Raw genomic sequence first — 27,261 nt, forward strand, 5'->3', positions numbered from 1 at the left:
TATTTGCATGTTGACCCCATAATGTTTTGTTTAGGTCCAGCAGGAGATCCACAGAAAATGGCGGCAGTGGCACTTAAGAAAACACATTCATTCACAGAAGCATCACAGCTGCACATTTCCAAATGATGTCAGTGGATTCACCCAGGTGCTGCAGCTGATGAAGCCCAGCCCCCAGGAGGAAAGGGGACCTTCTGCCCCAAATCTGAGTCAAATGTGATGGCTCTTGTGCAGGAAAGAACTAATTGCTCACTTGGAGGGAACTGGAAAGCTCAAGAATTGAGATTATGGGTCTGAAAGCTAAATTTGCCCCTTAATTAGCTGTGCGCCGAGTCTGGCTTTGTCTGTGCCCAGAATCTTTATTATCCCCTGGAGGATTTTTTATTATTTTTTTTTACAAAGAAGATGTATGAAGATTTGTTTCCTGGTGGAAGATTCCCTTCTGACTACACCGTTCTAAGATGCCATTTTCTAGTGGGATGTGAGTGCCAGATTAAAGGGCTTTTCTGATTTGTTTTGCACTGCTGAATATTGTGCGGCATTGAATAGTTTGGACAAGACATGACTCATGAGTTGCATTTCCCTGGGGAAACATTGTGTTGTCTGGAGACACTTTGTAGAATACAAGCTTTAAAACACACACACACACACACACAGAGAGAGAGAGAGAGCAAAAAATTACACCCTTAACTGGCTGCAGGATTCAACGATGGATTGTGATCAGCATTGAAACTAGATCTCACAGGTTTGCAGCTTTGGACCTTGGACATTCAGCTGCCATGATGGCTGTGGGAATATTTTTTAAATTACTTTACTTTCTCAGAAGATGATGTCTCTCTCAGCCCATGTATCTGTTGTTCATGCTTTTGTAATCTTGAGGCTTGACTGCTGTAACACATTCTGTGAAGGGCTGCCTTAATGTTTCAAGAATAAGGAAGCTGGGTGCCATATCTATTCTCCATCGTCTACCTTGATTTCCTGTTGTCTTCTGGGGCTAATCCAAGATGCTTAGAAAGCCCTAAACATCTTGCGTTTTGCATATATTACAGACTACCTTTTCCTCCCATCGTACAATGATCTCTTCAATAAGCTGAGAATGCCCAGCTAATGATATTGGTACCAAACCAGAAAAGACATCAAACACATGCAGAGTGTTATTTGTGGTGGCTGATGTATTACTATTGAACTCTTTCCAGGTAGACTTGCCAAAGCCAGAGCTAAGTTAGATGTGTTTGCAAGACTGTTCTTGAGCAGATGAGTGGGGTTAATGTGCATTTTTTACCTCCTTATTACTTTCAATGGGTTGCATGTCTGTATTTTTTTATATAAACATATAGGTAGATAAACATGGCTTAGTCATAGAGTTGGAAGAGACCTCAAAGGGTCATCTAGTTTGACTGCATGCCAGTAGAGCTTGAGCCGACAGAACCTCAACTGTATCATGTCCAGCACAAGTGGAACAACGCCACTCTGCCAGGCTGACTAGTGGAGACAATCCCACCATTAAAAACTACTTCCAAATGTCAGGTGTGTGCATGGGTCGTTGCATTTGCTTTGCTTTCATGGCTGCCTCTGCAAAATGCTTTCTCTCCCCTTCCCTTGGGGAAATCTGTGCTGCTGCTCATTTGTACCATCTGGATCATGCCCCTGTGTCACATGATGCAACTGCAGGAGCCACAGCTAGCCTGATTGGGGAGGGAATGGGTGTAAGGGACTCCCCCCCCCCCCGCACTGAGAAGCAGCAAATTCTTCCTCCATGGGCGGCAATAGCTAACAAGAAGATTCCAGCACTCCTCCTTACTCATAGTCTGTGGCTGTGTATTCCTGGCCTTCTCTTCTATTGCACGGAGTTGCAGCCTTGCCCACAGAAGTGCAAGAGCCTTCAAACTGGTAGAGCGAGCGAGCAAAAAAAGAAAGAATGCATCTGAGGCCTTTTGATTTGCATGTGCAAATAAGGATGTGCACATTTGAGTTCCCCTCTTATGGGAACCACATGCAGGTGTTGCTAACATGTGAGATTCCAACATGAACCTACCAGGTAGAAGAAATTCATTAGCAAATGTGACTGACACTGTGAAACTGGGTTTCAACAGATCCTGGGTATTCATTGCTCGCTAGAGAAAGTAATCATTCCCCGCCCCCCACATTATTGATTTTCTTATGCCTATATATCACTAGCAGCTGCCAGTCACACCCATGCTAAATGGATCTTGATTGGATTCGGTATTCATGCACGTCCTGCATAGTACAGCTTGTATTGTTTGGCCTTTTGACCTCCTGCTGTAAAAATTGAATACTTTCCCCTCATTTATTTCTTTGCAGTCAGGGTGCATGTGTATGATCCAAGCACACTTTTCGGTGCCCACTTCATGCATCTGCCAAAGCGGGCTCTGTACTGACTGTGGCAGTTTGTATGACCAGTTGTCTGAACCAAAATCCAGAATTGAAGCAAATGACTTATTATCTCCAAATAAGAAATATACCGGTATGTAGAAGCCTCAAACTAAGGATAAGGGGAGTTGTCACACTTTTCCAACATGCTAGGGTTAAAATAAATCCTGAAAGTAAAATGCCACAGGGGAAGTTACCAAAAAAATCTGAATTAGCATTTCTCTTAACTGAACGTCGTCATCCATCTTTTCGGAGCTACTGTTTCTTGTCTCACATGAGACCTTGAACAAATTGAAGCATAATATACGTCAGCTGGGACTAAGCCTCTACGATGCTCTCTTTTTTATTTTTGCATTGCATTGTGTTAATGATGCATAAATATGCACTCCTTAGTTGTGGTCCAATAGCTTACAGGTCTCCTAGAAGGCTGCAGTGTGGAGCAAGTAGCCCATTCCTGCTGAAGAGATAATAACAACATCTACTCTGTGTGATAGTTTGAACCATCTAGTTTGTCTGGTGTGATCATTCTGGACTATCCCTTATTGAACAAATAGTTGTGATAAATCCAAAGCTAAATATTAGGTGAAAACAACATTATACATAGGCAGGTAGGCTTAAACTGAATTGCCCTCCTCTGCTTCCTCTGGTTGTCATCTTAGCTTCTTTCTAACTCATAATAAACCTTGTGAAATTGGCTGTTGAAGTCCTGTGTGCATTTCTGCCAGGCTGAAAGGGACTTGCTTTTCTTTTCAACATGCCTAGATAATTTTGGCATCGCACTACACATGCATATGAGTTGGGGATCTGAGAGAAAAGCAATCTGCGTTGGGTTCAGGGAAGAACCAAGTAAGCTGGATGCTATCCCTGTTTACTGGGAAATTCAGTAATTAACAAAACAAAACATCCCACCTGTACTGCCCACAACCCGTTTGTGGCATATCAATGACCCATTTACAGTAGCGCCCTTCCAAGTCTGAACTGTTGCAAGCTACTGATGCTGCCGCCTTGAGCCAAAGTACTAATTAAGAGCCTAAGAACTCCCTGTGGAGTGCCAGACTTTTCTAGTCTGTGGCAGTGGCCAACCGGATGCCCTCGTGAAGCTCCCAAGCAAAGAAAGATGAAGATAGCAATTCCTTGCTATTATTCAGCCCTGGGTGTGAATGTGCACCCTTTCCCACCATGTGACTATGCACAGTACCAGTTGCATGTGTATCTTTGATTCAAGTGAATATTTTCAAATATAATTTGGTCTCTTCTGCTAAGCCTTCCATGCACTGTATCACTCTGCTCTAGAGAAATGTGTGGCTGTGAGACTGTGCCATAGTCTGTGTTCCAATAGTCTTCCATTTTCATTTTTGATTTTGGAGGAAAGCTAGGAAACACTCAGTCCGATTCAGTATTATTTACACTGACTGGCAGCCGTCTCCAGTGTCTCAGAGATGGATCTTTGCTAGTTCTACCTGGAGATGCTGGGGGTTGAATTCGAGTCTGTCTGTGTGCAAAGCATGTCTCTTCCGCATCCGTTTCCATGCTCTTGTTTAATGGCTACCTGCCCCCAAATTGCGACAGAGGACTAGAACTAGCAATTCACAAAGTAGTTTATTGAACATTTGACATTCAGATCTGAGATTTCTTCCTTACCATTTTTTTTAAGAAAACAGTTTAGAAAAGCTGCAGGTTTCATAATAAAAAACGACGACACTTATTTGAGACAAAGACCACATACAAACACACCCCATTGCTATCACACTCTCCAGTCTTTACTGACAAAATGGCCTTTAATAGGAATGGAATCATACGCCCATAAGACGAACCAGCTATAGAATGGCGCGGAGGGCTCCTTCAGATTGTCAGCTCAAAATGGGTCTCTAATGCGTTTTAACCTCCATGGGATAGTCTTGAAAGCTTCAGTTCAGTGGAAATGGTGTGATACCCAGGCCCGCCTAATGCATGTGGGATGCCTTATCAGTGTGTGCCAATTTTAGAAAAGTCTGAATGATGTGTACTTCAGGGAGTGTTGGAGTGTTGAGCTTTTTTAAAAAATGGAGCTGAAACTCTTAAGAAGCAGCCAGTGATAGGGGGAGGGAATGCAAAAGTCCCCCAAGCATGTGTACTTATTTAAGGGAAGCTATCACTTCTGTGGCTCTTACACAGCAGATTAGTCACAATTGCGCAGTTGTTGTGCTGCAAGATGATTATCTGGGGAGGCCCATGGGGAACAAAGCCTTGCCACAATTCCTTCATTCACTAGACTGTTCTTCCAAAAAGACAGCATGTTTTCTAAACAAACGTTTGGGATTGCCCTTTAATGAAATCCATGGCACAATAGTGCCTCTTTCCAGTTGCCAGATGTCCATTATTTTAAAAGGACTGTGCTTAAATGGAGAACAGCAGTCTCTCTGAGGGCCTGTCTCATGTTTCTGATAAGGGTTTGCGTTCATCAGCCCTTTCTACCATTTGACAACTCACCTAGAATGCCTGAACCATTTGTGGACAATTGGTCAACACTTCTGCAACATAATCATGAACAAATGTGTGCCAACCGCTCACCATTTTGACAACTACAGTGGTGCCTCGCAAGACGAAAATAATCCGTTCCGCGAGTCTCTTCGTCTAGCGGTTTTTTCGTCTTGCGAAGCAAGCTCATTGACGGCTTAGCGGATTAGCGCTATTAGCGGTTTAGCGGCTTTTAGCGGTTTAGCGGCTTAACAGATAAGCGGCTTAGCAGCTTAGAAAAAGGGGGGGGGGGGGAAACCCAGCAGGAACTCGCAAGACATTTTCGTCTTGCGAAGCAAGCCCATAGGAAATTCGTTTTGCGAAGCACCTCCAAAATGGAAAACTCTTTCATCTAGCAAGTTTTCCGTCTTGCGAGGCATTCGTCTTGCGGGGCACCACTGTATTTGGGGGTTGGGTGTGTTGAACAGCTTCACATAAAAGCCACCTTGACCAACCCCTTTTAAGCCATCGTGGATCGAGAGGATACTTCTCTCTCCACTAGTCACGAAATGGTTGCACTGGTGGTTCTTTAGGTTATTACGGCTGTTGTTTCACCAAGAAACAATTGTCAATCCATACAGAACTACATAGGTAGTTACGTGTGTCCCTGGATGTATTTTCAAAACAATCCTGCCAGCAGATATACACTAGATCACTCCTGAAACCCAAACAAAAAAATTTCCAAGCATTTTTACCAAAGCATAATTTTTTAAAAAAACAAGAAGAGAATTTGAACAACACTCCCAGCTTGGATGACTGCCTTCAGAGAAAGAGAGAGCAGGAACTTTGCTTCCTGTGATTTTGAGAAGGGGGAAGTGAAATTGGCAATGCTAGCACAGCATTCCCTGATCTACATCCTGTTCTCTGAGGACTGCATAGAGTGATGGCGTTTTGAAAGATCATCTCTAGCCCATAGGGAAGAGTTGCCTTGTTTTTTCCTCATTAACTCTGAGTAGCAAAGACCTCTTTAACAATATATTGGGCAGATAGCTCTGCCTCTCTGCAGCAAAGTGCCTTTGTTGCTGCTAAGCTGCCCAATTCACCTCTTCGGCTCCAACACAATGAGGGCTGTGGATCTTCTATAATTGAAATCATTCTAACCCATCTGGCCACATAATGAGATTGTGGAATCATGTGAAGAAAAAGGGAGAGGGAGAATAATACTTATTCGTAAAGATGCTTACTCTAAGATAGAAATGACTGGGGTCCATGCTTGCTATTCATGAATGAAAGAAGTAACAATCAGACATATTAAATTATATAGCATAAATTCCAGCCATGTAAGAGATGACTGCAACCCATATATTAAGCATTTTGATTCTCTGTGTTGCTCTCCAGCAACAGGGGTGCCTGAATGTTACAAAATTAAAGGTGGACATCTTAAGGAAGTTTCTTTTAAAATCACTTATACTGAACCAAATGAATACTGCAGGTGTTATTTTATCATTTGGCCGGTGTTGTTAAGAGTATACCTACTGTCATTAGGCTCCTTGTTGTGGTTCAAATCAGGCAAGCAGCTTTGTCATGATGACCAAAGTCTGGTTGTCTCTGTCCGTCTCCATCAATGCGCCTTCCTGTGGTTCCCCTTCAAACCATCCTGCTTCCAGGTAGGAGATGCGGCTGGGCAGTGCTTGGAACCTGTGGCCCTCCATGTATTGTTGGACTACAACTCCCATCATTCCTGACCACAGGCCATGCTGGCAGCAGCAGCTGATGGGAACTGGAGTCCAACCACATCTGGAAAGCCATTGAAATCCATTCCAGGGCAGCCCAGCCACCTCTTGCACTCTGGCCTGAGATCTCTTCCTTTCCCACTTGGAAAATGGTTAAGAGAGACACCAGAATGTGGTGAGATGTAAGACAAGCCCTGTATCTCGTGAAACCAAATTGTCACCATAAAAAGCTTCATGGGAGGTACAGTTCAGATGAGAGCAATAATCTCCACAGTGCACGGCTGGTTTGTTGAAATGTTGGCATTGTATATAAATCAGATATACTCTCATGGCAGAAACAACAAGGACCAAAGCCCATATAATGTTTTTTGAATAGGTTATGCTAATATGCAAATTATTTGAATTTGGAGGTGAGACCCTAGTTAGCATTCTCAACATTTTGCATAGTACAAATGATCCTAATCTTGATCCCAGCTGATGTGCAAAAATGAAACCATGAAGTTTTCTGAAAAGGACAAAGCACATTTATAAGCTTTTCTCACTTGGATACTGAGTATGACCTCCAGTGAGATTTCTTAGTCCTGACAATCTGACCTATTGGTTTTAATGAGATTAAGTCACAATTTACTGTGACCTGACTGGGGCTTTTGATTAATAAATCTAAGAACTCCAGATAGATTACAGTAAGGATGCGCCTTAAATAGCATTAAAACCAGCAAACCAAGTTTGTTTTGCTTTTACTGGGCCACCTTTAAATGAATGAGCTTTAAACAAAGGAAACCAGTCTTTTGCACTTCCATTTCTGTGGAGAGTTACATCATTCAAAATCTAAGCAGGTCATAATAGCCAACTTCCAGTATCCAGCATCCATTATCAAGTGATCTTGGAGACATCCATTTCATATGTCTTCTCTTAATGTAAACTAAGAAAACTTGGTTTCCTTTTGAAAGGCCTCAGTTTACTTTTCTGTGTATCTGGTGAAGCTAATATCCACCATTCTTTTAATTTTTCCTCATTCTATTCCATGGAAATGTGATGTTGTTAAGATGAAGTCCACTGATTCCATTCAGGAAGAAAAGGAAGGCAGAAATGAATTCACACCAATAGGTTAGTGTGAAACCCGTGAGAGTGATGTGGTCCCTCAGAAGGAATAAGAAGCTCAAAACTCCAGTGAATGAGAGCAGGAACGAGAGAAGAACGAGGATCGATCCCATCGACCACTTCTTCCTGGAGTTGACGTCTTCACAGACTTGGGAGACCATGAGAAGTTCCAGGCCAAAGATTGCGACGACGACGGCAAAAGACACCAGACTTCTTGCAAAAGTCATTCCCGCGTTGATCCCTCGAATGTTGGCCAACGTGAGATCAGTGGCACATTTCAGGGCACTATTGTTCCCGACTGTGCAGAAGTGCCACAGTCCAAAGAGCTTTCCCTTGGCAAAAAGCCAGTGCCCATCACACACAGCAATGGAGGACAGGACAATGGCTATCGCAACGCAGAGGATAATCAGGCTCCTGATGAACATCTCAAAAAACGATCTTGTCCGTCTTCTACGAGTGAGTAACCACTGGGCCTTAAAGAGAAGGTCCAGAAAGAAAGAAGTTAAATACCCCTCCTATTAAAGCAACACAGATTGCTTCTAAATCGCAGCCAGCAATTATATTGCTATTGATGTTGTGACCAGTTAGAAAGAAGGCTCAATAACAGCAAGAGTCGTTGAAGTCAGTTAAATACACCGGGCAGACAAGCTTGGTTGGGTACACACTATACATTTAAAGCACACTGCTACCCTCAAAGAATCTTGGGAATTGTAGTTTGTTAATGGTGCAGGGAACTTTAGATCTGCGAGGGGTTCCCAGGATTCTTTGGGGGAAGCAATGTGCCTTACATCTATGGTGTGTACACAGCCTTAATATACAAATGATTTGAGAGTGCTGTGAGAAAGGGAAGACAGTGATAAAACATTTAAAATGCCACAGAAGCAGTGGAAGTCTTACCAAACCAATCTTTTGAATATAACATCGTGTGTGTGTGTGTGTGAGAGAGAGACAGAGAGACAGAGAGAGAGAGAGAGAGAGAGAGAGAGAGAGAGAGAGAGATGCTACATTTATGCTGTTAAGAAAAGAGTCTGGAAAGAAAGTAAATTATCTGCCATATTTCATTCATAAGAAAAAAGTGAAGCAGGCTACACTTAGTCACATCTTTCTTTGGTCTTGTAGGCAATGCCCTGGCTGACTACTATTCAGAGAAGCAACAAGGCACCATATACTAGCAAACAGAGTTTTTATTTCCCACTAGCTGGACCATAAAGAAGGCTGATTGCTGAATAATTGATGCTTTTGAATTATGGTGCTGGAGGAGACTCTTGAGAGTCCCATGGACTGCAAGATGATCAAACGCATCCATTCTTAAGGAAATTAGCCCTGAGTGCTCACTGGAAGGACAGATCGTGAAGCTGAGGCTCCAGTACTTTGGCCACCTCATGAGAAGAGAAGACTCCCTGGAAAAGACCCTGATGTTGGGAAAGATGGAGGGCACAAGGAGAAGGGGACGACAGAGGACGAGATGGTTGGACAGTGTTCTTGAAGCTACAAACATGAGTCTGACCAAACTGCGGGAGGCAGTGGAAGACAGGAGTGCCTGGCGTGCTCTGGTCCATGGGGTCACAAAGAGTCGGACACGACTAAACGACTACACAACAACAACAAAGCAGCACAGACCTGTTCTTGGCTGAACCAGGAAATCCTCCCACCATCGGAGCATTTTTTTAAATTGTGTGTGTAGGAACAAGTCTATTGCGCATGTGGCTTGCCCCACTTTACGAACTTGCCTCCCTCGCTGCCACTGCAAGCTTGCCTGCCCAGGCGGCCCGCCCAAGGCTGCATTGAAACTTCCCCAGCTTAACATTTCGATCTGTCTTGCCATGGCTTGTTCTGTGCAGAAGTGTTGGCTGTCATTGACGCCGCCTCCAGAGTTTTAAAAGTGAGAGATTAAAATGTTCTACTTCTCCCTATACACACTTTTCTAGTAATGAGTATTGCAGCTCCACGAGTTCTGATATCCTGTGTGTTGGAGGAAAGGACCCTGACTATTTTGATGTCTCCATCAAGATAACCTTTATTGCCTGAGGAGCTGTCTCATGGGTTTTCCAGGGCCATCATTTTATAATGTTGTGACTTGATTTCACAGAATTGTAGAGTTGGAAGGCCCCTGAGGATCATCTATTCCAACCCCCTGCAATGCAGGAATATACAGCTGTCCCATACAGAGATTGAACCTGCAACCTTGGCATAATCAGCACCATGCTCTAACCAACTGAGCTATCCAGGCTGCTTTGGATATGGGCACAACATAAGGAGCAAAGGAATATCACTGCATTGTACAGCTGGAAGGGACCTCAAGGGTAATCTAGTCCAACCTCCTGCAATGCAGAAATCTTTTGCCTAATGTGGGTGCTCAAACCCACAACCCTGCGATTTAGGGTCTCATACTCTACCGAGTGAGCTATCCCAGGCAGAGAGGTATCAAAGAGAAAACCAGGACTTCCTCTCTGATCAGCGCGATGAATGGTGATGTTTTCAACTTGGGTGGAAAGATGGGAAATTCAGTCAAGCAGAGCTTGCGTTGATGATGAGACATCCAGCAGAGGAATAATAAATGCTGGATAGGAGTTGCTTAAAGGTTAAGTGTTTTTAAATGCTTGATTTTATTATTTAATAATTTTAAGGGTGTGTGTGTGTGTACACATGAATAGATTTATATGATTTTGCTGGAAACTGCTGAAATGGGAATTTGAGGAAAAGGCTGTAGCTCAGTGGTTGGAACATCCACTCTCCATACAGAAGGTCATGGGTTCTAATCCCAGCATCTCCAGGGCAAGGAGAAACCTCTGTCTGAAATCCTGGAGAGCAGCTGCCAGTGCAGAGAGGATTCAGCTAGAAGGACCAATGGTCAGACTCAGTATAAAGCAACTCTCTATGATGCCATCCTGCTCCCATTTCTCAGGAGTTTAGTTCACAAGCTAAAAACATTCGCTGTGAGCATATCTTCCTTGTAACATCCTTTATCTCTTCTTTTCTTAATTGCAGACCCTGTGGTTCATTATATATCTATCTATCTCTATATATTAAAATATGGCTCTTGCACAAAATATCCTCACAAGATCCACTGAGCGAGAGTCAGTTTTGCTGAAACATCAGTAATAATGTCCCGGGGAGGAATAGAGCCACTGATCTTTGTAAACAACTCATTGCATTCCAGGAGAGAAGGGAGGAAATGGAGCAAGTTCAGAATGTTATTTGAGTCCTTAAGTTGACAAAAGTTTACACAGTGAAACCCCAGTGGACCATAGCTCTGCCTCTGGAGCAGAATCGTTTTGTACACGTGATGTTAAAAGGGGTTTCATGGCGGAAGAAAGGCAGGGCAGAAATGTCAGAAAGCAAACAAGTTTTTAAAAAGTCCCCACCCCTGAAGTATGCAGCTAGAAAGCACAGACTTTGCATATTCAACAGGACAACAACCCTGTGAGGTAGGTTTGGCTGTGAGGCAGCGACTGGCCCAAGGACACCCAGTGAGCTTTATGTCGAGCGGGGAGGATTCGAACCCTAACCCCCACGCTCTAACTACTGTCTCTCATCAGATTTCCCTCATTGGATGGTGAATGTAAATCTAGAAAAGCAGTCCAGACATTCAAAGTCAGATGTAAATGCCAGACCCTCCAAGTGTCTCTATTTTCCAGAGACAGTCCCAGATTTACAAAAACTGTCCTGGTTTCTGATTTGATCCTGGAATGTCCCTGGAATGTTCTCATGGGAGAAATGTTGGAGGGTATGGAGTTATGTGATCCCTTCCCAGCCAAGGAGATAAGGTACCATTTTTAGATGTTTGAAGGCTGCCCTGTATAGGGAAGTTTTTTTAAAAAAGTTTAGTGTTGTATGTATGTATGTATGTATGTATGTATGTATGAAATCTCCCAGAGTGGCTGGGGCAAACTAGTCAGATGGACGGTGTATAAATAGTGAAATTATTATTATGATGGAATAGGGTGTCCCTATTTTCATCGGAGAAATGTTGGAGGATCTGAAACACACACACACACCTACGATGGAGAGAGAGATTTTGAGATTGCAGGAGGACAGAAGATCTTCTATCCGGGAAGCTCTCCTAAAGGAAACGACAGGGAGAGACAGAGAGTTGGCCACAGCCAAGGGGGATCGACACAATAGCACATAAAAGAACTTTTTCCGCCCTGCTTCAAGACAAAGCGATGATAATAAGCGGGGAATTTGCATCGAGCAACAGGTGGCAAAAGAAAGTCGGCTAGTTTGAAGCGCGGGCTGCGATGAGCGGCTCTGCCTGTAGGGCGAGGGGGAAACGCGGGCAGAGGCGCTGCAACGCCAGAACAAAGGGCGGCGGCGGCGGCGGCACACAGCGATGCCAACAAAAAGATACATATATATATTTGTCCCACCCGCCAGAGAGGAAGAATGGCTCCTCCTGAGCTCCCGATTTTACCTGCACTGCGATGGCTGTCATGCTGCCTTGCGCCCCTTCCCGCGGAGCGAGGCGGCGAAGTCCGGGGAGCAACTTTGAGGTCGGCGGCTGCGCGGCGGAGGAGAGCGCGAGAAATGTCTCCCGGGCGCCCGCTTCACGCGCCCGCTCCCGGCCAGGGGCCCATGGCGGCGGAGTGGGGCGCGTCAAAGGCCGCTCTCGCCCGCGCGTCCTGCCGAGAGCGGCGGGAGGCAGGCAAGCAAGCAGCCGAACTGCCCTTTGAGTTTTCCCTGTGGCTGAGTCAGCAGCCGAGCCGAGGAGGGAAGGAGGAGGAGGAGGAGGAGGCCGCCGAAAGCGGCTGGAGCCGGCGAGCGGCTGGAGGAGGAGCAGGGGGAGGAGGGCCGAGAGAGGCGGAGGGCGCACCGGGCAAGCCCGGCGCCAGGGAAGGGCCGCCGGGGGCACAACCGCCGCCCTCGCCTGGGCCGCGGCAGAAGTGCAGGGCCCCCTCCTGGGTCGCCGGGGGTGGCAGGGATCCACGCAGATCTCCACGGATCGCCTGTTCCGGGGGGATCCGCTGTTTTCTGCGCGCTTACATGCGCAGGTGACCTGGAGTGCTCCAAGCCGCCTCTTTCAGGGCGACTTCAGTTGTGCTGCCTTTCTTTGTGAAATAGGCATTTTATTGTGTTTTTTTCACAGCAGGGCAATAACCGCAAACAAAACAAGACTTGGAATACAGTTTGTCAATTTGTCAGTAACAACAACTTATTTGTACCCCACCTTTGCCCCTGACGGGATTCAAGGTGGCTTACAAAAGGGGGGGGGGATCACTAAAAACGTAGAAAAACCAAGCGTTTTTGTAACATGTGTTTTAAAAATACCAACAATTGTGATAAAAAGCAGTAGGGCACCAGCCCTTTCATTAAAAGCAGTCAGTTGGCAAAAGTCTGTTGGAACAACGTCTTCACCTGCCAATAGAAGGACAACAAAGAGGCTGCAGGCTAGCTTCCTCAGGGAGGGAGTTCTGGAGTTGCTACCACCAAGACGGCCCTTTCCCACATTCTCTCAGGTGGAGATTGGGAGAAGGGCCTCCCCCAACGGTCTCAAAACCCAAGCAGGTTTGTATGAGGGAATGTGGTCTTTCAGATAGCTTGGACTGCCTCTAGGCACTGTGATCAAGTTGTGACCAGAGGAGGAATGACCATGGGGAGAAGCGCAGAGAAAAGAAGCACCATGGTGCATCTGCAGAAGCAAAACCAGACACCTTCATCTGCCTCAGCTGCAACAAAACATGTCTCTTCCATACAAGTATTAGTCTCTACAGCCTGCACTGCAACCTTGCAACAGTTTGACTTCACCCCCAAAGGCGTGCTTCTCCACTGTTTCCTGAGACAGAGAGAGGCCGACAACAGCAACAGGTTGCATTTTTGCATGTCATTATCATCTAATGTCACCCTTTGAAAGTCCACCAGTCAACTGGGGATAACGTGTCACAAAAAAGCTTCTGAAATAATCCTAAGGACATAAGAAGAGCCCTGATGGATCAGGCCAGAGGCCCATTTAGTCCAGCATCCTGTTCTCACAGTGGTTAACCAGATGCCCATGGGAAGTCTGCAAGTAGGACATGAGCCCAATAACATTCCCTTGTCCTGTGGTTTCCAGCAACTGGTTTTCAGAAGTGTTATTGCCACTGAGAGAAGTATATCGCCTCCATTTTGTTTGTTTTAGAGGTGTCACTAGACACTCCCCCCCCCCCAACAGATGAACACAGCACACACGCTCTCTCGCTCTCTCTGGGAGTTCTTACTCACAGTAGGGATCTCCCAGCAATGATTGCACAACATTTAACATAAGAAAAACACAAGAAGATAAATGCCAGTTGGGCAGCTCTGAGCAGCCTGTGAAAACTACTGGATCCAATGCCAGCTTCTTGCCTGGGGTAGACTGCACATGCTTGCAGTTAAACTGGCATTGGCATGCTAGGATGATTGAAGGCTGATGCTCTAACATATTTGTACCCTCAAGTCCTTCTTATGTTCACCGCCTGCAGCTATCAAGGCATTGCTGAGCAAAATAAGGGAGGCAGGGTGGACAGAGGATCCTTCTCACTCTCTTGCTGCTCACCCTTGCAGTGAATTGATTGTTGGAGCAGGGTGGTGGGCTTATTGATTTGTCTGTGCTGTCATTTCCATGTAAAGTGTATATCCTCAGTTTCTTTCTTGTTCTGAAATCTATAGCTCTTAACATTTAAAAAGCTATCTTCTTGTGTTTGATAATTGCCCACGCAGTATTTGCACCAGCACTGTGAAATGTTATTTCTTGCAAGCTGTCATCCACATGCTTTCCCTGATCATTCCATATTTCTGCATTCAAAGGCCAATATTGTTTCGTACTTGGTGACTGTTTCATTGACTAAATCAGGTTATGTGGAAGAAAAAACAAAATGGAAAGAAATCTACTTTATTGGGATTTCATGTACTTGTAGTGCTGGTCAGCTATTTTCTTGTTTCATGCTCCCTTTGGACTATGTCACAAATTAGGAGTCAAGTCTCTTTTCTGAGAGCAGCAGCTAGTTTTCAGGATCAACTGAAACAGCAGTTAGTAGAGTGAAATACAGCAGCACACCTTAGGGGATACAGCCTTGTATAAAGTCAGGGAATGGGCTAAAGGTCTCCAATTTTACATGCCTGAGATCTGATAGTGTTATAGTTACTCCACATAAAAGTAAGGAAGCTCCTAGCCAGAATAATAAAACAGCGAACTTTTGCACTCTCTCATTATATTTGATAAAGTCGTTACTGCTTTGAAAAGATTGCACCATGTGAATCACAAGGAAAAACATCCAACTTTATCAGAGTCTGCTGTCAAAGTCCAAGCTTTGTCTTGAAAACATAGCAATCTAGCGTTTTAAGAGTGTGATTAGGGCAGTTCGCAACCCCACCAAGGAAATACTCCAAACCAAGTGGAAGGCTCACAGTTCAGGGTGAGACCATGTTTCAATCTTTGGCATCTCTAGTTAAAAGGATCTCAGGTAGGTGTACTGGGAAAGGCTTTGTGGAGAGGCACTGTGCGCCCAAGTAGAAAATACAAGCCTAGATAGTCCAGTGGTCTGACTCTGCATAATGAGAGATGTAAGACAACACTTTAAAACAGCTGCCTCATCTTGATTAAGCATACCTTAGCACATTCAAAGTGTTCAGCATGATTTATGGTCACCTCATTCATTTTTACAACAGTCTTGTAAGGTAGGCCCGTATTATAAAGTTCTATTTTAATGCTGGGGCAGAGAGAAAAGAAAGTGGTGCTTGAAAAGAGTGCCACCAAAATACATTTGGGGCTGAGATGACATTTGCAGTCTTTTAGGTGGGAGATACGGGACCAGATGATGTTGGACTACAACTCCCATAATCCCAAATCATTGTTCCCCGTCCTTTCCTTCAGATGCTGTAGAAAATACAGTGATACCTCGGTTGTTAAACGTAATCCATTCCGGAAGACCCTTTCACTTCCCAAACGTTCGAAAACTGAAGCTCAAAGGGCGGCCTGCAAATTCAATAGAGGAAATTGAAAAGAAAGGGGGGAAAAAACCCAGAGGAAGCCGTTCGACTTCGAAGGTGCGTTTGAAAATAGAAGCATTTACTTCCAGGTTTTCGGCGTTCGAAAACCAAAATGTTTGAATTTCAAGACGTTCGAAAACTGAGGTACCACTGTACAAATATTTGAATGTGCCCTTTCATAGCACACACAAATGAGATAAATATAAGGTTATGGGCTCATGCTATATCAGTGGTATATCAGTGTAGAATAGAGGCATGATAGAAAAACTTGCTCAACTACAAGGACTGGGACTGAAAGGAGGGCTCATCATGTTGACTCATTTCAACACTGCAAGACAGTTTGGCCTTTTTTGATGCAGAGCTTGTAATGAAAAACAGGATGTCCAGTGGAAGGGGTTCTGTGCAAAACAAAGCTAGTCAGCCAATGTATTGCGAAACGATATGATAATCTGAAGCTCAAAAGATACAGGGTGTTGAAGGAGAAAGAGAAGAGAGATTTAGAGTGTTTAACAGTTTTAGCTATATTCCAGGGCAAATTTGCTTTAAAGGCATCAGTACAGCTGTGAGCGAGCTCTAGAATTGTGTGCACTCAACTCTTATAGAGAACTCTTGCAATGTGCAGCTCTGAAAGTCATTCATTGCACAGCAGTCAATTTTTCCCCAACAGTGGAGACACTTGCAGATACAAGGTGTACAGGTGAACCCATGCGTATCTCTCTGCACTTTTGAAGACATTTGGGACCTTTGGGTGGAGTTCGTATGTGTCCGTTTATGAATACTGTATGTGCTTCTGCCTTTAACCCTACACCCAATAATGAAGTTCACAAAACAGAGGAATAAAGATTGGTTTCTTACATGAAATAAAATGGAGAGAGCATATGGATGCTGCTTAAGGCAGCCTGTTTACATAAAGAAATTAAATAAATAAATAAATAATCAATCAATCAGTGCTTTTTTCCTAAAAAAATGTTTAGGGGTACTCTCATTTTCCTACTCATATTGAAATACTGCCCCTCAGTGAGACCAAACTTAGATTCACAAAATGTTTAGGGGCATGAGTCCCCCTGCATCCCCCCAGTAAAAAGCACTAATAATAATAATAATAATAATAATAATAATAATAATAATAATAGGCAGCAAATCATGTAGTACATACCTTGATCATAAAGGTGAAATGATCCCCCAGGATCCTTATCTATCTAAAAGCCTAGAGTGGATATGATTTGCTGTAGTATCCACCCAGAAAAAAAGGGGGGGACGCATGTATTTGTCTTGAAGCAATCAGAACCAAAGCTCTGTGCCTTGTGTGCTAAGCTCCCTCTGTTAATATTCTATAGCAGCACAGCTACAGTGTCTCTCACCTGTTTCTTGATCTGTGGTCCAACAAAGCTGCAGAGTTTATCCTTGAGATTGTGGTGTGAAAAGTAGGTCCCTAATGTTGTAAACTTCCCAAAATCCCAACCAACTTAAATATGGGGTTTAAGTATAATTTTGGACCAACATAACTCTCTGGAGAGAGGCAGGATCTTTCTGTTATACCTCATTTATTCACTGTACTATTGTTTATTCCTGCAAGTTACTGTCTGTTTACCAAGTTTGAAGTTGGAAGGACATGACCCTAGTGAGACATGACTGTTGATTTTATGTTTCCTGAATCATTACTTTACCTTTGGAGAAAGATGGCATTGCCTATGCTGAACCCAATTATTTCTTACAGGAAATGGCAATTAACGTTTTCTGGTAACAGGATTGTGTGTGCTGACTATTACCATTAAGTATTAGGTCGATCGAAAGGTCGGCGGTTCGAATCCCTGCGGCGGGGTGCGCTCCCGCTGCTCGGTCCCAGCGCCTGCCAACCTAGCAGTTCGAAAGCACCTCCGGGTGCAAGTAGATAAATAGGGACCGCTTACCAGCGGGAAGGTAAACGGCGTTTCCGTGTGCGGCTCTGGCTCGCCAGAGCAGCAATGTCACGCTGGCCACGTGACCCGGAAGTGTCTCCGGACAGCGCTGGCCCCTGGCCTCTTAAGTGAGATGGGCGCACAACCCCAGAGTCTGTCAAGACTGGCCCGTACGGGCAGGGGTACCTTTACCTTTTTATTAGGTCAGGATATTTACTTACATTTTCTAGGTCACATTTAAGTTAAGAAATAGTAACTGGGTCAGAATGGGGGCCTCTTTTCGTATGAAGTTATGCCAACTGCAGTGATACCATGATCAACAGAAATAAACCGTAGAAAAAGTTCAGATTGGCATCCTTTGTTACAATGCATCCATAAAAACAAGAGTCTGCCCAGTTATCAGATTTTCTTCTAGGCTGAGCAGGCAAAGTGGCAGCTTAATCAATCTCCAAGAGTTGCAGCAGGAGCTCTTCAAATCCGCAAATAAGGCCATTTTCAAAACATATCTAGCAATGGTCTAAATAATGCAAGGGTTTGTTTTTGAATGTCTGGCAAGAGGCTGCTGTTGTGTCATGGTATAGACCCCTACACACACTCAAGAGATAAGTTTTTATCTGTTTAGGAACAAATCCTTGAGTCACATCTAGCTAGTGACTCCCCTCTCAAGGCAACACTCAGCCTCAGAAAAGTAGGTGATAAGGAAAAGATCCTCTCCCCTTTCCTCCTAGCAGTCTTATTTTGCTGAAAAAAGCCCACCTACCCACAACTACTATTTTCCATCCCATCTCCCAAAGGAAAAAGATATGGGCACTATATATTTTCTTCCATAGGAGAAATCTTAAACCCCTGAGATGGAGAACAGCATTTTTTAGGAAGGAAAAAAAGACCCAACCCCTGTACAGTCGTACCTTGGTTCTTGAACGCCTCATGACTCAAATGTTTTGGCTCTTGAACGCCGCAAACCCAGAAGTGAGTGAAGTTTTGTGAACTTGTTTTGGAAGTCTAATGTCCGACGCGGCTTCTGTGGCTTCCAATTGAGTGCAGGAAGCTCCTGCAGCCAATTGGAAGCCGCGCCTTGGTTTTCGAACATTTTCAGAAGTCGAACAGACTTCTGAAAGCATTCCGTTTGAGAACCAAGGTATGACTGACTGTGCTTGTCTTCTGAAGCACATAACACACACATCCATGAGGAAAACAACACATAGCCAAACATCATTTGTGTATGTAGCTTAGCCTTTTCACAGGATATATTTTTTATATCTTTTAACTGGAAAGGCTTGGTCCAAGTGGCACACTTCTGCTCATTTTACCGTATTTTTCACTCTATAAGGCGCACCAGACCACAAGACGCACCTAGTTTTTGGAGGACGAAAACAAGAAAAAAAATATTCTGAATCTCAGAAGCCAGAACAGCAAGAGGGATCGCTGCGCAGTGAAAGCAGCAATCCCTCTTGCTGTTCTGGCTTCTGGGATAGCTGCGCAGCCTGCATTCGCTTCATAAGACGCACAGACATTTCCCCTTTTTAGGAGGGAAAAAGTGAGTCTTATAGAACAAAAATTATGGTACCTGTGGAGCTCTCAGGCCCTGGGAACTTCTTTTGGTCCCAGCAACTACTCAAGGAGAGTCAGCATTCAGTGTTAACAGGCATCATGGAATTTCAAGTCTACTCTGATATGATCCAGCTTAGGCTTTCTTACCTGCTCCTGTACGAAGCCTGCCAGACTTAATTCTTTCCTCGATTCCACTAAGCTTCAGGTTCTTTTGGCTACCTCCAAACAGATAAAACAAATCTGAGCTGAACCAGCAAGGTTTTTGAGCAGCACACACTAGCTTTAGGAGTGAAAAGATTCTACTTAATCCTTCCAGGTGAATATTGTAACAGATACTGCTTGAATAACCTTTAAAAAACAGTATTTGCAGTTAAGAACTTTAGTTGCCAAGAGTAGGCAAGTGCATTTGAATCGCCTACATTAAGAGGTATTTGGCTCCATCTGGTGACCAGGATAGGCTTTACATCTCATCTTTGAGTTATGTCCCAATTTGCTTCTACAGTGGTACCTTGGTTCTCAAAATGAATCCGTTCCGGAAGTCCGTTCCAAACCTAAGCATTCCAAAACCAAGGTGCGCTTTCCCATGAATAGTAATGCAAAATGGATTAATCCACTCCAGCCTTTTAAAAACAACCCCTAAAACAGCAATTTAACATGAATTTTACTATCTAATGAGACCACTGATCCATAAAATGAAAGCAATAAACAATGTACTGTAGCTGAACTGGGTTCCACACAGTCACAGAAACAAAACAAAAAGAGCCACAAAAATGCAAAATAAATAGCAAAAACAGACAAGACCTCAGTGTAACACACAAAACGGAAGTGTGGACAAACGTCAGCTCCCTCAGCCTGTAAAGGGAGATGAGAGCTGCAACCCCAGAGTCGTCTGCGACTAGACTTAACTGTCAGGGGTCCTTTACCTTTTTATTGAAGGTGTGCCCCACACAGGCTGCATTGTTCAACTACAGTAAGTGCGGCATCATTCTGCTTGGCACCTACAAGTTTTATAAGCTGCATACAGACAACAATATTTGCAATGCACTTCCAATCTTACATCAAGAACAAGGCTCCTTAGCCTTTGTGGTTTGAACTTGCCACTTTTCTGACCAGTGGAGTGTCCCACTGTTTGTTCACGCATGAGATGGGCAAGAGACTTGGAATTCTGAAGCAATGTCTGCCCCAGCACTGGAAGCACTTGAGCAGCTCTTAATGACTGGCCAAGGGACAAAGAGAGGAAGTACCATGGGACTCCAGCTAAAAGCAGTCTGTGGCTGGCTTCAGATATTTCAACATATCCTGCCATCCTTGCTGGAGAGCCAGACGGAGGCCAGCCTCTATACTAGTGGTCTTCTATGCAACTTGAGCAGGTACCATGCACAGTAATGGACTCCTCCTGATACACGAGATCCACGAGACTACCAACAAGTGAATTTGATAGTGTTTATTATACAAACCATTAGAAGTAAATTTACACAGCTATTAATTATAGAAAGTGGCATCAAGTCTTGGCACTGCCATACTGTGTAACACAGTTTAAGTTAGTAGAGTAAGGCATGATTCCATTTTAAGGCATGCAGGAAAGGGGTTTATTGCATTCCATATTTTTCCTTCAGCTCTTCCACTTTTTTAATATATGCTTTCATTGCATCTTCTTTGGACATTCCTGAAAGAGAAAAAGGATTAAGCATGTGAGCAGAGATAAAACATGAAGTAGTGTTCAACCCATGCTAGATCTATGGTATCAGCCTGCCTCCCTCTCCCTAGTCACCTAAGCAAGGACTCCTCCGTGCCCATTTGTTACATAACTGTACGGTAGGTTAACCTTTACTTCAGCGGCCTGTGAACACGAATAGTCAATTCAGTCTAAAAGATGGCCCAGCTGTATGTTGAAACTGGATTAAGTGGTGGAGATCATGATCCCTTAAAATGGACAAGGTGGGGGAAAGGAAAGCAACAAGCAACCTTGACTCCCATGTACACCCTGCAAGTTATGTGTTTTGGCCGAAGGAACCTCCTAGCTTCTCAGGTACAGAGCTGTGAATCTATAAAAGACAACTCTTGGCAATTTTAAAGGTGCTGAAACAGCCTGCTAGGAGGAGTTTCAACACAGATACCCTCCCCCCACTGCATCCATTGACACCAGCACATCTGTGCACATGTGGAAACATGAAACAGCTGCAGTATAGCCAGCTTTTGTGACACTGAAACTAAGGGCTTAAAGGAAGGCCATAAAGCTGAAGGAATGAACTGCTAGAGTTAAGGCAAGTAATGGGTGAGATTAAGTTCAGTCAGCCATCCCAATGATTTGATAGCAATTGAGTTGTATTTGCTGTTACACTTAAGGCTTACCTTTCAAGGAATTCCAGGCATCCCACTTGGCCTTCCCTTTGAAATCAAGCATCCCAGGACGGTCTGAAACAGTGACATTTTAACATAGTAATGAAACAGCCTTGCTTTCCCCCCACAGTACAAGAGATCACTTTGGGTATACAAACAAAGTCAAACTGCATGAACTTGCAGGTGCAACTTCTTAAAAATAAAGATGATCACGATCCTGACCAGTCAGTGTCTTATTTATCTTAAGCTTCCCATTTAGATTTAAGAGGCAACAGCATGGTTGGGTATCCCTTTGTTTTGGCATCCCTTTGTTACTTATTATTTTTGTTTGTTTTTTGCAGCCTAGAAACAGAAGTTTAGTCCTGCTTGTTAAAAAGCTTTAAGCCTGCCAAATATTTACTTCCTGCATGTTTTTGTCCATTGTATAGTAAGTTGTTTGTTAACTCTGAGTTTCCATTAGGATAGATCACATTTTGCTGTGTGCTGATTCTAGCTGTTTTTCTAAAGTTGATATCCAATCTAGAGGTACTCCCTTGAAGAGTTGCTAATGATAGCAAAGTTGCCGCCTCTCAACTTTTGAAGGACAGCTTTAATCCAAGGACTATTCAGTCAACATGGCATGTTTGTTCCTGGATGAAGGGTATTTACTAATCATTGTTCAAAATGATTTCGCATACATGGTTTAATGTGCAACCTAAAAGCCAACCCATATTCTCGGATCCAGGATAACCAAGTGCTGGAGAGATGGCAAAATAAGCACCGTATTGCCTACAATGGAGCCCCCTGAACCAAGATGAGCAAGTTTCCTTTGGATCATCTAACTCAACTCACTAACACATCAACAGAAGTGCCTGCATATTTATTCTTCCATAAGGCAGGAAGCCTGTGTTGCCAAGTTAGGCAGCCTAGATGTTAAGATAAATATGCCCGTACTGGCTGGACCTATCAGAAACTGACTCATCAATTCACAACTAATTTTAATGGTAGACAACTTGCTCAATCTCATGCAGGGTGCAATGCCCTGTGGTTAGACATTAGGGAAACACCCTACATTTTCATGCAAACTGCATGCCATATGTGTTGCAATATTCCATTTGGAAATGAAAAAGATCCGAAAAGATAGATTTCTCTCTCTCTCTCTCTCTATATATATATCCAAGGACACTTAAGACAACCATTCACTGGGACAGAAAATGCACAGAACATCTCAGGAGCAAGCTCTGGTAGTTACTTGGTGCTCACTTTGGGACCACTGCTGCCATATTGGTTGTTCCACTTCCATCTACAAGGAGGATCCTTTTCAGCAACAAGGAAGACAATATTCTGGCACTCTCTTCTCTGATCTACCCAACTAGCTACTCTATGGTACACAGAGATACAGGGGCAGATTCCATTGCAGAAATGTTCACCTGGAACAGACGGCCTCTTCCTTTTGGCTCCAAGCGATTCTGTTTTTTTGGTAACCGATCACAATCTCCATCGTACCATGTTATTTTGCATTTATATAGTGGACCTCAAGCATCTGAATAAGTTCACATATATTTCCAGTAATCTTTATACAGCCACCCTGTATAAAAAGAGCCAGCATCCTCCAACGGATCGAATGAACTCTTGAGCCAGCAACTTCTCATCTGGCTTCCAGTTAACCATTTGTAACAGTTAACCATTTGTGCCTTGGCCTAGTGTAGTGGCTACCGTACCAGAGCAGCCTTTGTTTCCTTGGCAATCTACTGAACACCAGCATTTGGTGTAGTAGGTTTGTCCATATTTGACTGCTCTTTTAGAAGGACTTGCCTGAAGGCCCAGGATGGTCAAATATTGCCTTTTGACCTACTTTCCATGCCTGTGCTTTAGGAGTGGCTGAAGAGGGGTGGGGCATACATAAACGAATGTATTGTGCTCAAGTTCTATGATTAGCATTTCAGAATGAATTGCATGCAAACACAGCCCTATCATTTTTACTCCAGGATTGGCAATGGGGCTATTCATGAAAACCAGCTGCTTGCAAGGTACTGGGTGACCTTTAGCTCTAGTTGGCACTGTCATCCCAGAGGGAAGCTAAGCTACTGCCTGACCCTTGCACTGCTGGCCCTGGAAGCGGAGGCAATTAGCCAAGTGTTTCAGATCTCCCTCCTGCAGCATGTCCATCAGTAATCACACTGTTGCAAAATAAAACAAGGGCACTCATGTCAGTCTTCTGGTTGGTCCTATTATCAAGAACCAGTATGCTATCCTTTATTCATCTACCAAGCCTCTCTCCCCTCCCCATCCTCCAAAACACACACAAGCTACAGAAACAGCAGAATTATGCCTAGACTTTCCATCCAGTTTTACGTACTGAAACTGGACTCCCTTTTCAGCTAACTTCCCTGCATTCGGAGTTACCCAATACAGTAGTACTTCAGGTTACAGACTCTGCTAACCCAGAAATAGTAGCTCGGTTTAAGAACTTTGCTTCAGGATGAGAACAGAAATCACGCAGCGGCTAAAGTGGTGCTTCAGGTTAAGAACAGTTTCAGGTTAAGAGATGACCTCCAGAATGAATTAAGTTCTTAAGCCGAGGTACCACTGTAGGCTGAACCACCAAGTAGGTTTGTAGATCAGGGTACCAGCTGTGGCAACATGAATGGCCTCTAAGAGCAACTAGTCATTCTCGTGATCAGTACAAAAGTTGTGTTTGCTTTAACTTTAACTTCCCAAGCATCTTTAGGGCTCTTCTGAATAGTTGCTTGTAGGACACCCCAACCTGACTTCAGCTACTTACTGATACTCCTGCAAAGGATATCTAAATATTAACCCCCCTGCCCCAAACAGTGCTATCCAGTGCAACATGAAGACTCTGCAGGTGTGCTTTTAATTGTAAGATACCAAATGGGTGCTTCTGTCCTCGACTAGTGAATCTGATAGTTTCACCTTCCTCTTGAAAGATGAAACCCAAGCGTAATACTAGGCTGTTATGCGACCCTTAGTCTAGCTGTGCAATAGTCTGCTATCTCAGCTCCAGCCAACTAAAAGTGGCCCAACCTATTCTTTTGGAATTCACTTTCTGAACACTCGTCCAATAGGATACTTGGAGTGCCAACATGACAACACATCCAAAGCAGCAGACACATTCATATCCTGCTTAACTGTTGTACTGCAATACTGAGCAAGGGTTGTGGAGAGGGGTAAAGAGGATCTGGTTTTAGCTTCTAAAGGCAGTCGCTCAAACTTATAGCAAGTTCCATTGGAACAGTTTATAGTTGCCATTCTCACAGCAGTTTCATGAGTTCTATGCCAAGGACCCTCACAGAAAAGGCATTTTGTTTTGAGTTGTGTGCAAATCAGAGCAAGCTTTGTCGCAAGTATCTTTCAGAGCTGCAAGTGCTCCTAGCCCAAAGCTCTTGAGAGTCAGTTAGACTAGGACACCAATAAGTTAAGCAATGCCCTGAACTACTGGATTGGGTAAATTGCTTCACTTAGAACATGGAATCTCTGCAAGGATCGGACAATTCATCCTGACTAGAAATGTAGAACATTTCTGCAGGCACTACTGCAAGTTACATCCCACTTGAAGTTTCTACTTTTTCATAATAACCAGCTAAATCTGGCTACACTCCTTGAAGTATGCGAGGTATTACATATTTCAAAAGAGCTGCTGTATCAGAAGTTACCAGTGAAATGATGTACCTGAAACTATAGTTATGATTGCTGCAATGTTACTTTTTAATCCACTTATTTATATGCTGTTGTATGAAATCTATGCACATTGCAGGACTTGCTGTAGCTCCATGCTATGTATGCAAGCAGTAGCAACTGATGCTTTTAACTATTTATGGTATGAAGCAGATTTTGAAAGAGGTTATAAGCAGCTAAGTAAATTGCTTACTATTGCAAGTTGCTTTCAAGCAAACGAGCAAGTCTGAAATGAAAGGCAAGTTGATCTCGTTGAAAGGCTGCCCCGGGCATTTAAGGAGCTCTGTATTGAGGGAGCACATTTACTATCAAGTGTTACATACAGTTAATATACCCACATTTAACTTACGGTGCTCATTTGGACACACAGCATATAGGATCTTTACCTACCTGGTGTAAGTTCCGTTACCTTTCAGTATATAGTAGTTTATAGTTCTCAATGAAATAACTCAATAGATTAGGATAAAAGAATTGCTCAATGACCAATCCCTAAGCATGGATTTGAATGTGGTATGAAGTTAACTCATACCTGTATTTACATCTCCAACTGTGGCCTGCTTGTAATGGCTGTAGATATCCAGCATTTCTTGATCTGTTGGTTGGGTCTTCAGCTTCTTGACTTCTTCTGCAGCTTTTTCAAACTCTGCCTATTTCAAATAAGGATTCAAATTAAGGGATTTACTGCTGTTCAGTACACTTAATGTAGGCAAACATAATTTATCTAAATCAGAATAAATTTTAGCACCAAACGTTTTAGAGCTTCATGAACTGTGGTACAGTCCTTTACATGTTTACTTTGAAATAAGTCCCACCAGGTTAGTTGGACTTACTCCCAGACAAGCATGCATAGGATTCAAGGTGTGGGAATTTAGTCGGGCAAACAGTGTGGAGATTTGAAGCTTGATAATTATCCTGAGGGTGGAAGATTGCAAAATGAGTTGCTTTACTAACATTTGGCAGAAAAGCTGTTCCAGCACGACTTACGAGGGCTGCCTCCGATGTTGCCCAATTTCTTTTCAAGTTCAAGTTCCTGCAAGCCACTTTCACCAAGACATTGCACACGCCACCAAGTGCTGCTGGATACCTTGAGCAAGCTGCTCATGCACTTGGCAGCGGAAGCCACAAGGGGCCATTATCTCCAGCTACATTTGCATGCTTTTTCCCAGGCCCAACTTTGTAAATTCTCTTGTTGCATCCACAGTCAGCATGCTAAGGAATCCTTTCACACAAGAGCCTCACATACCATAAAAACTGAGGTTTTATCACCCATCCTTCAACCACTAGATCAGTTAGGCAAAAGTGCCTGTTCCAGATTGGGGGGGGGGGGGAGAGAGAGAGAGAGAGAGAGAAGAAAAGGCTGCCTGTACAGTATTAGCAATTCTAAACAAGAACTCAGCTTCAAGCTATTATGCATAAGGACTGCAGACCCACTGTGCAAAATCTTGAAAGTCTGGCTTCTGAAAAGTTTCAACCACCATGACTGAAGATACAAAGTAACGGCTTTGGAAGAATTTACCTGGCTAGTACACGCTTCACATTTGTGGTTTTATAATGATCACTGGCTATTATTTCAGAAGCAGCGACCTACTTTTAATAGTTGGCCGCAACTTTGCAGAGGAATAAGCCTCTGGAGAATTTAGCACTGCCTACCAAGGCACAAGCGCGTGCTCTGCAATGGGAGAACAAGGGCGCTTCATTTCTCCTCCTCCCCGAGGAAAGAAAGAGACACCCCCCACCTCCTTCCGGGCCGCCTATATTGCGGGGTGGGGTTTGTGTGGGTGCTTGCAGGAGCAACATAAAACAGAAACTTATTAGGCAGCGGCCAGAGGGAGAAGTGCGGAAGACACACTCCCAACTAGAAAGAAAGCAGGAACAAGACCTCAACAGAGGCGCGTACACCCTTCCGCCGACTACTGCGAAGAAAAGCGAAACCGACACTGAGAAAAGCCTAGCGAAAGAGAAGCAGACTTGCCGCGCCTGCAAAGGTGGGGGGGGTGTCTTGGAAGAGCGCCCTTTCGTTAGGGAAGGGGGCTTACCTGTGCCATGGTTGCAGAAGCGCGCAGCGACCTCCTCCCGATGCAACAAAAGGCTGAACTGTGCCCGTTGCAGCTTCTTGCCCCAAAGTCTCAATTTCACGAATCAGCCCAGCTCGCACGGCCAATCAGAAGAGAGGGGGCGGGCGCTCGCGCGTCTTC

At 44.0% G+C, this 27,261-nt stretch overlaps 4 protein-coding genes across 10 annotated transcripts in view; 2 read left to right on the top strand and 2 right to left on the bottom strand.

The window, feature by feature from the left end:
• SCTR (secretin receptor) overlaps positions 1-507 on the top strand; it is a 28,282-nt gene extending 27,775 nt beyond the window's left edge. For 6 of the 7 annotated variants that reach the window (XM_079994250.1, XM_079994255.1, XM_079994253.1 and 3 more), the window contains one exon: positions 35-507. In XM_079994250.1, coding sequence (XP_079850376.1) covers positions 35-217 — 183 coding nt within the window. In that variant the 3' untranslated portion in view covers positions 218-507. The remainder of the gene's footprint in view (positions 1-34) is intronic. The other variant, XM_079994254.1, reaches the window with a different exon arrangement.
• Positions 508-3,968: 3,461 nt separating this feature from the next.
• On the bottom strand, positions 3,969-12,335 carry TMEM37 (transmembrane protein 37). The gene is made up of 2 exons (XM_079994952.1): positions 12,073-12,335; positions 3,969-8,131 (listed from the first exon to the last, which is right to left on the bottom strand). The coding sequence occupies exons 1-2, from the start codon at positions 12,091-12,093 to the stop codon at positions 7,559-7,561; spliced, it is 594 nt and encodes a 197-aa protein (XP_079851078.1). The 5' UTR covers positions 12,094-12,335; the 3' UTR covers positions 3,969-7,558.
• On the top strand, positions 12,186-16,817 carry LOC307202899 (uncharacterized protein; the record flags this gene model as incomplete). The annotated part of the gene is made up of 3 exons (XM_079953284.1): positions 12,186-12,249; positions 12,333-13,179; positions 13,297-16,817. The coding sequence occupies 3 exons, from the start codon at positions 12,186-12,188 to the stop codon at positions 13,358-13,360; spliced, it is 975 nt and encodes a 324-aa protein (XP_079809410.1). The 3' UTR covers positions 13,361-16,817.
• A 3,663-nt stretch (positions 16,818-20,480) lies between these two features.
• DBI (diazepam binding inhibitor, acyl-CoA binding protein) lies at positions 20,481-27,251 on the bottom strand. Its single transcript, XM_079995157.1, has 4 exons — positions 27,103-27,251; positions 25,596-25,713; positions 21,404-21,466; positions 20,481-20,717 (listed from the first exon to the last, which is right to left on the bottom strand). Exons 1-4 carry the CDS (start codon positions 27,109-27,111, stop codon positions 20,641-20,643), a joined length of 267 nt encoding a protein of 88 aa, XP_079851283.1. The 5' UTR covers positions 27,112-27,251; the 3' UTR covers positions 20,481-20,640.
• Positions 27,252-27,261: the final 10 nt, after the last annotated feature.

Source organism: Podarcis cretensis (assembly GCF_951804945.1).
Source record: "Podarcis cretensis genome assembly, chromosome: 1".
NCBI classification, from domain to species: Eukaryota; Metazoa; Chordata; class Lepidosauria; order Squamata; family Lacertidae; genus Podarcis; species Podarcis cretensis.

Bases quoted from the DNA above. Each gene is read 5' to 3' on its own strand.
- TMEM37 (XM_079994952.1), bottom strand. From the start codon at position 12,093: ATGACAGCCATCGCAGTGCAG. The intron at 8,132-12,072 runs GTAAAATCGGGA...CTTCTCTTTAAG, and splicing joins TGACAGCCATCGCAGTGCAG to GCCCAGTGGTTACTCACTCG.
- DBI (XM_079995157.1), bottom strand. The intron at 21,467-25,595 runs GTATGAGTTAAC...TCACTGTTTCAG, and splicing joins AGTTGGAGATGTAAATACAG to ACCGTCCTGGGATGCTTGAT. The intron at 20,718-21,403 runs GTAAGCCTTAAG...TTTCTCTTTCAG, and splicing joins TGCCTGGAATTCCTTGAAAG to GAATGTCCAAAGAAGATGCA.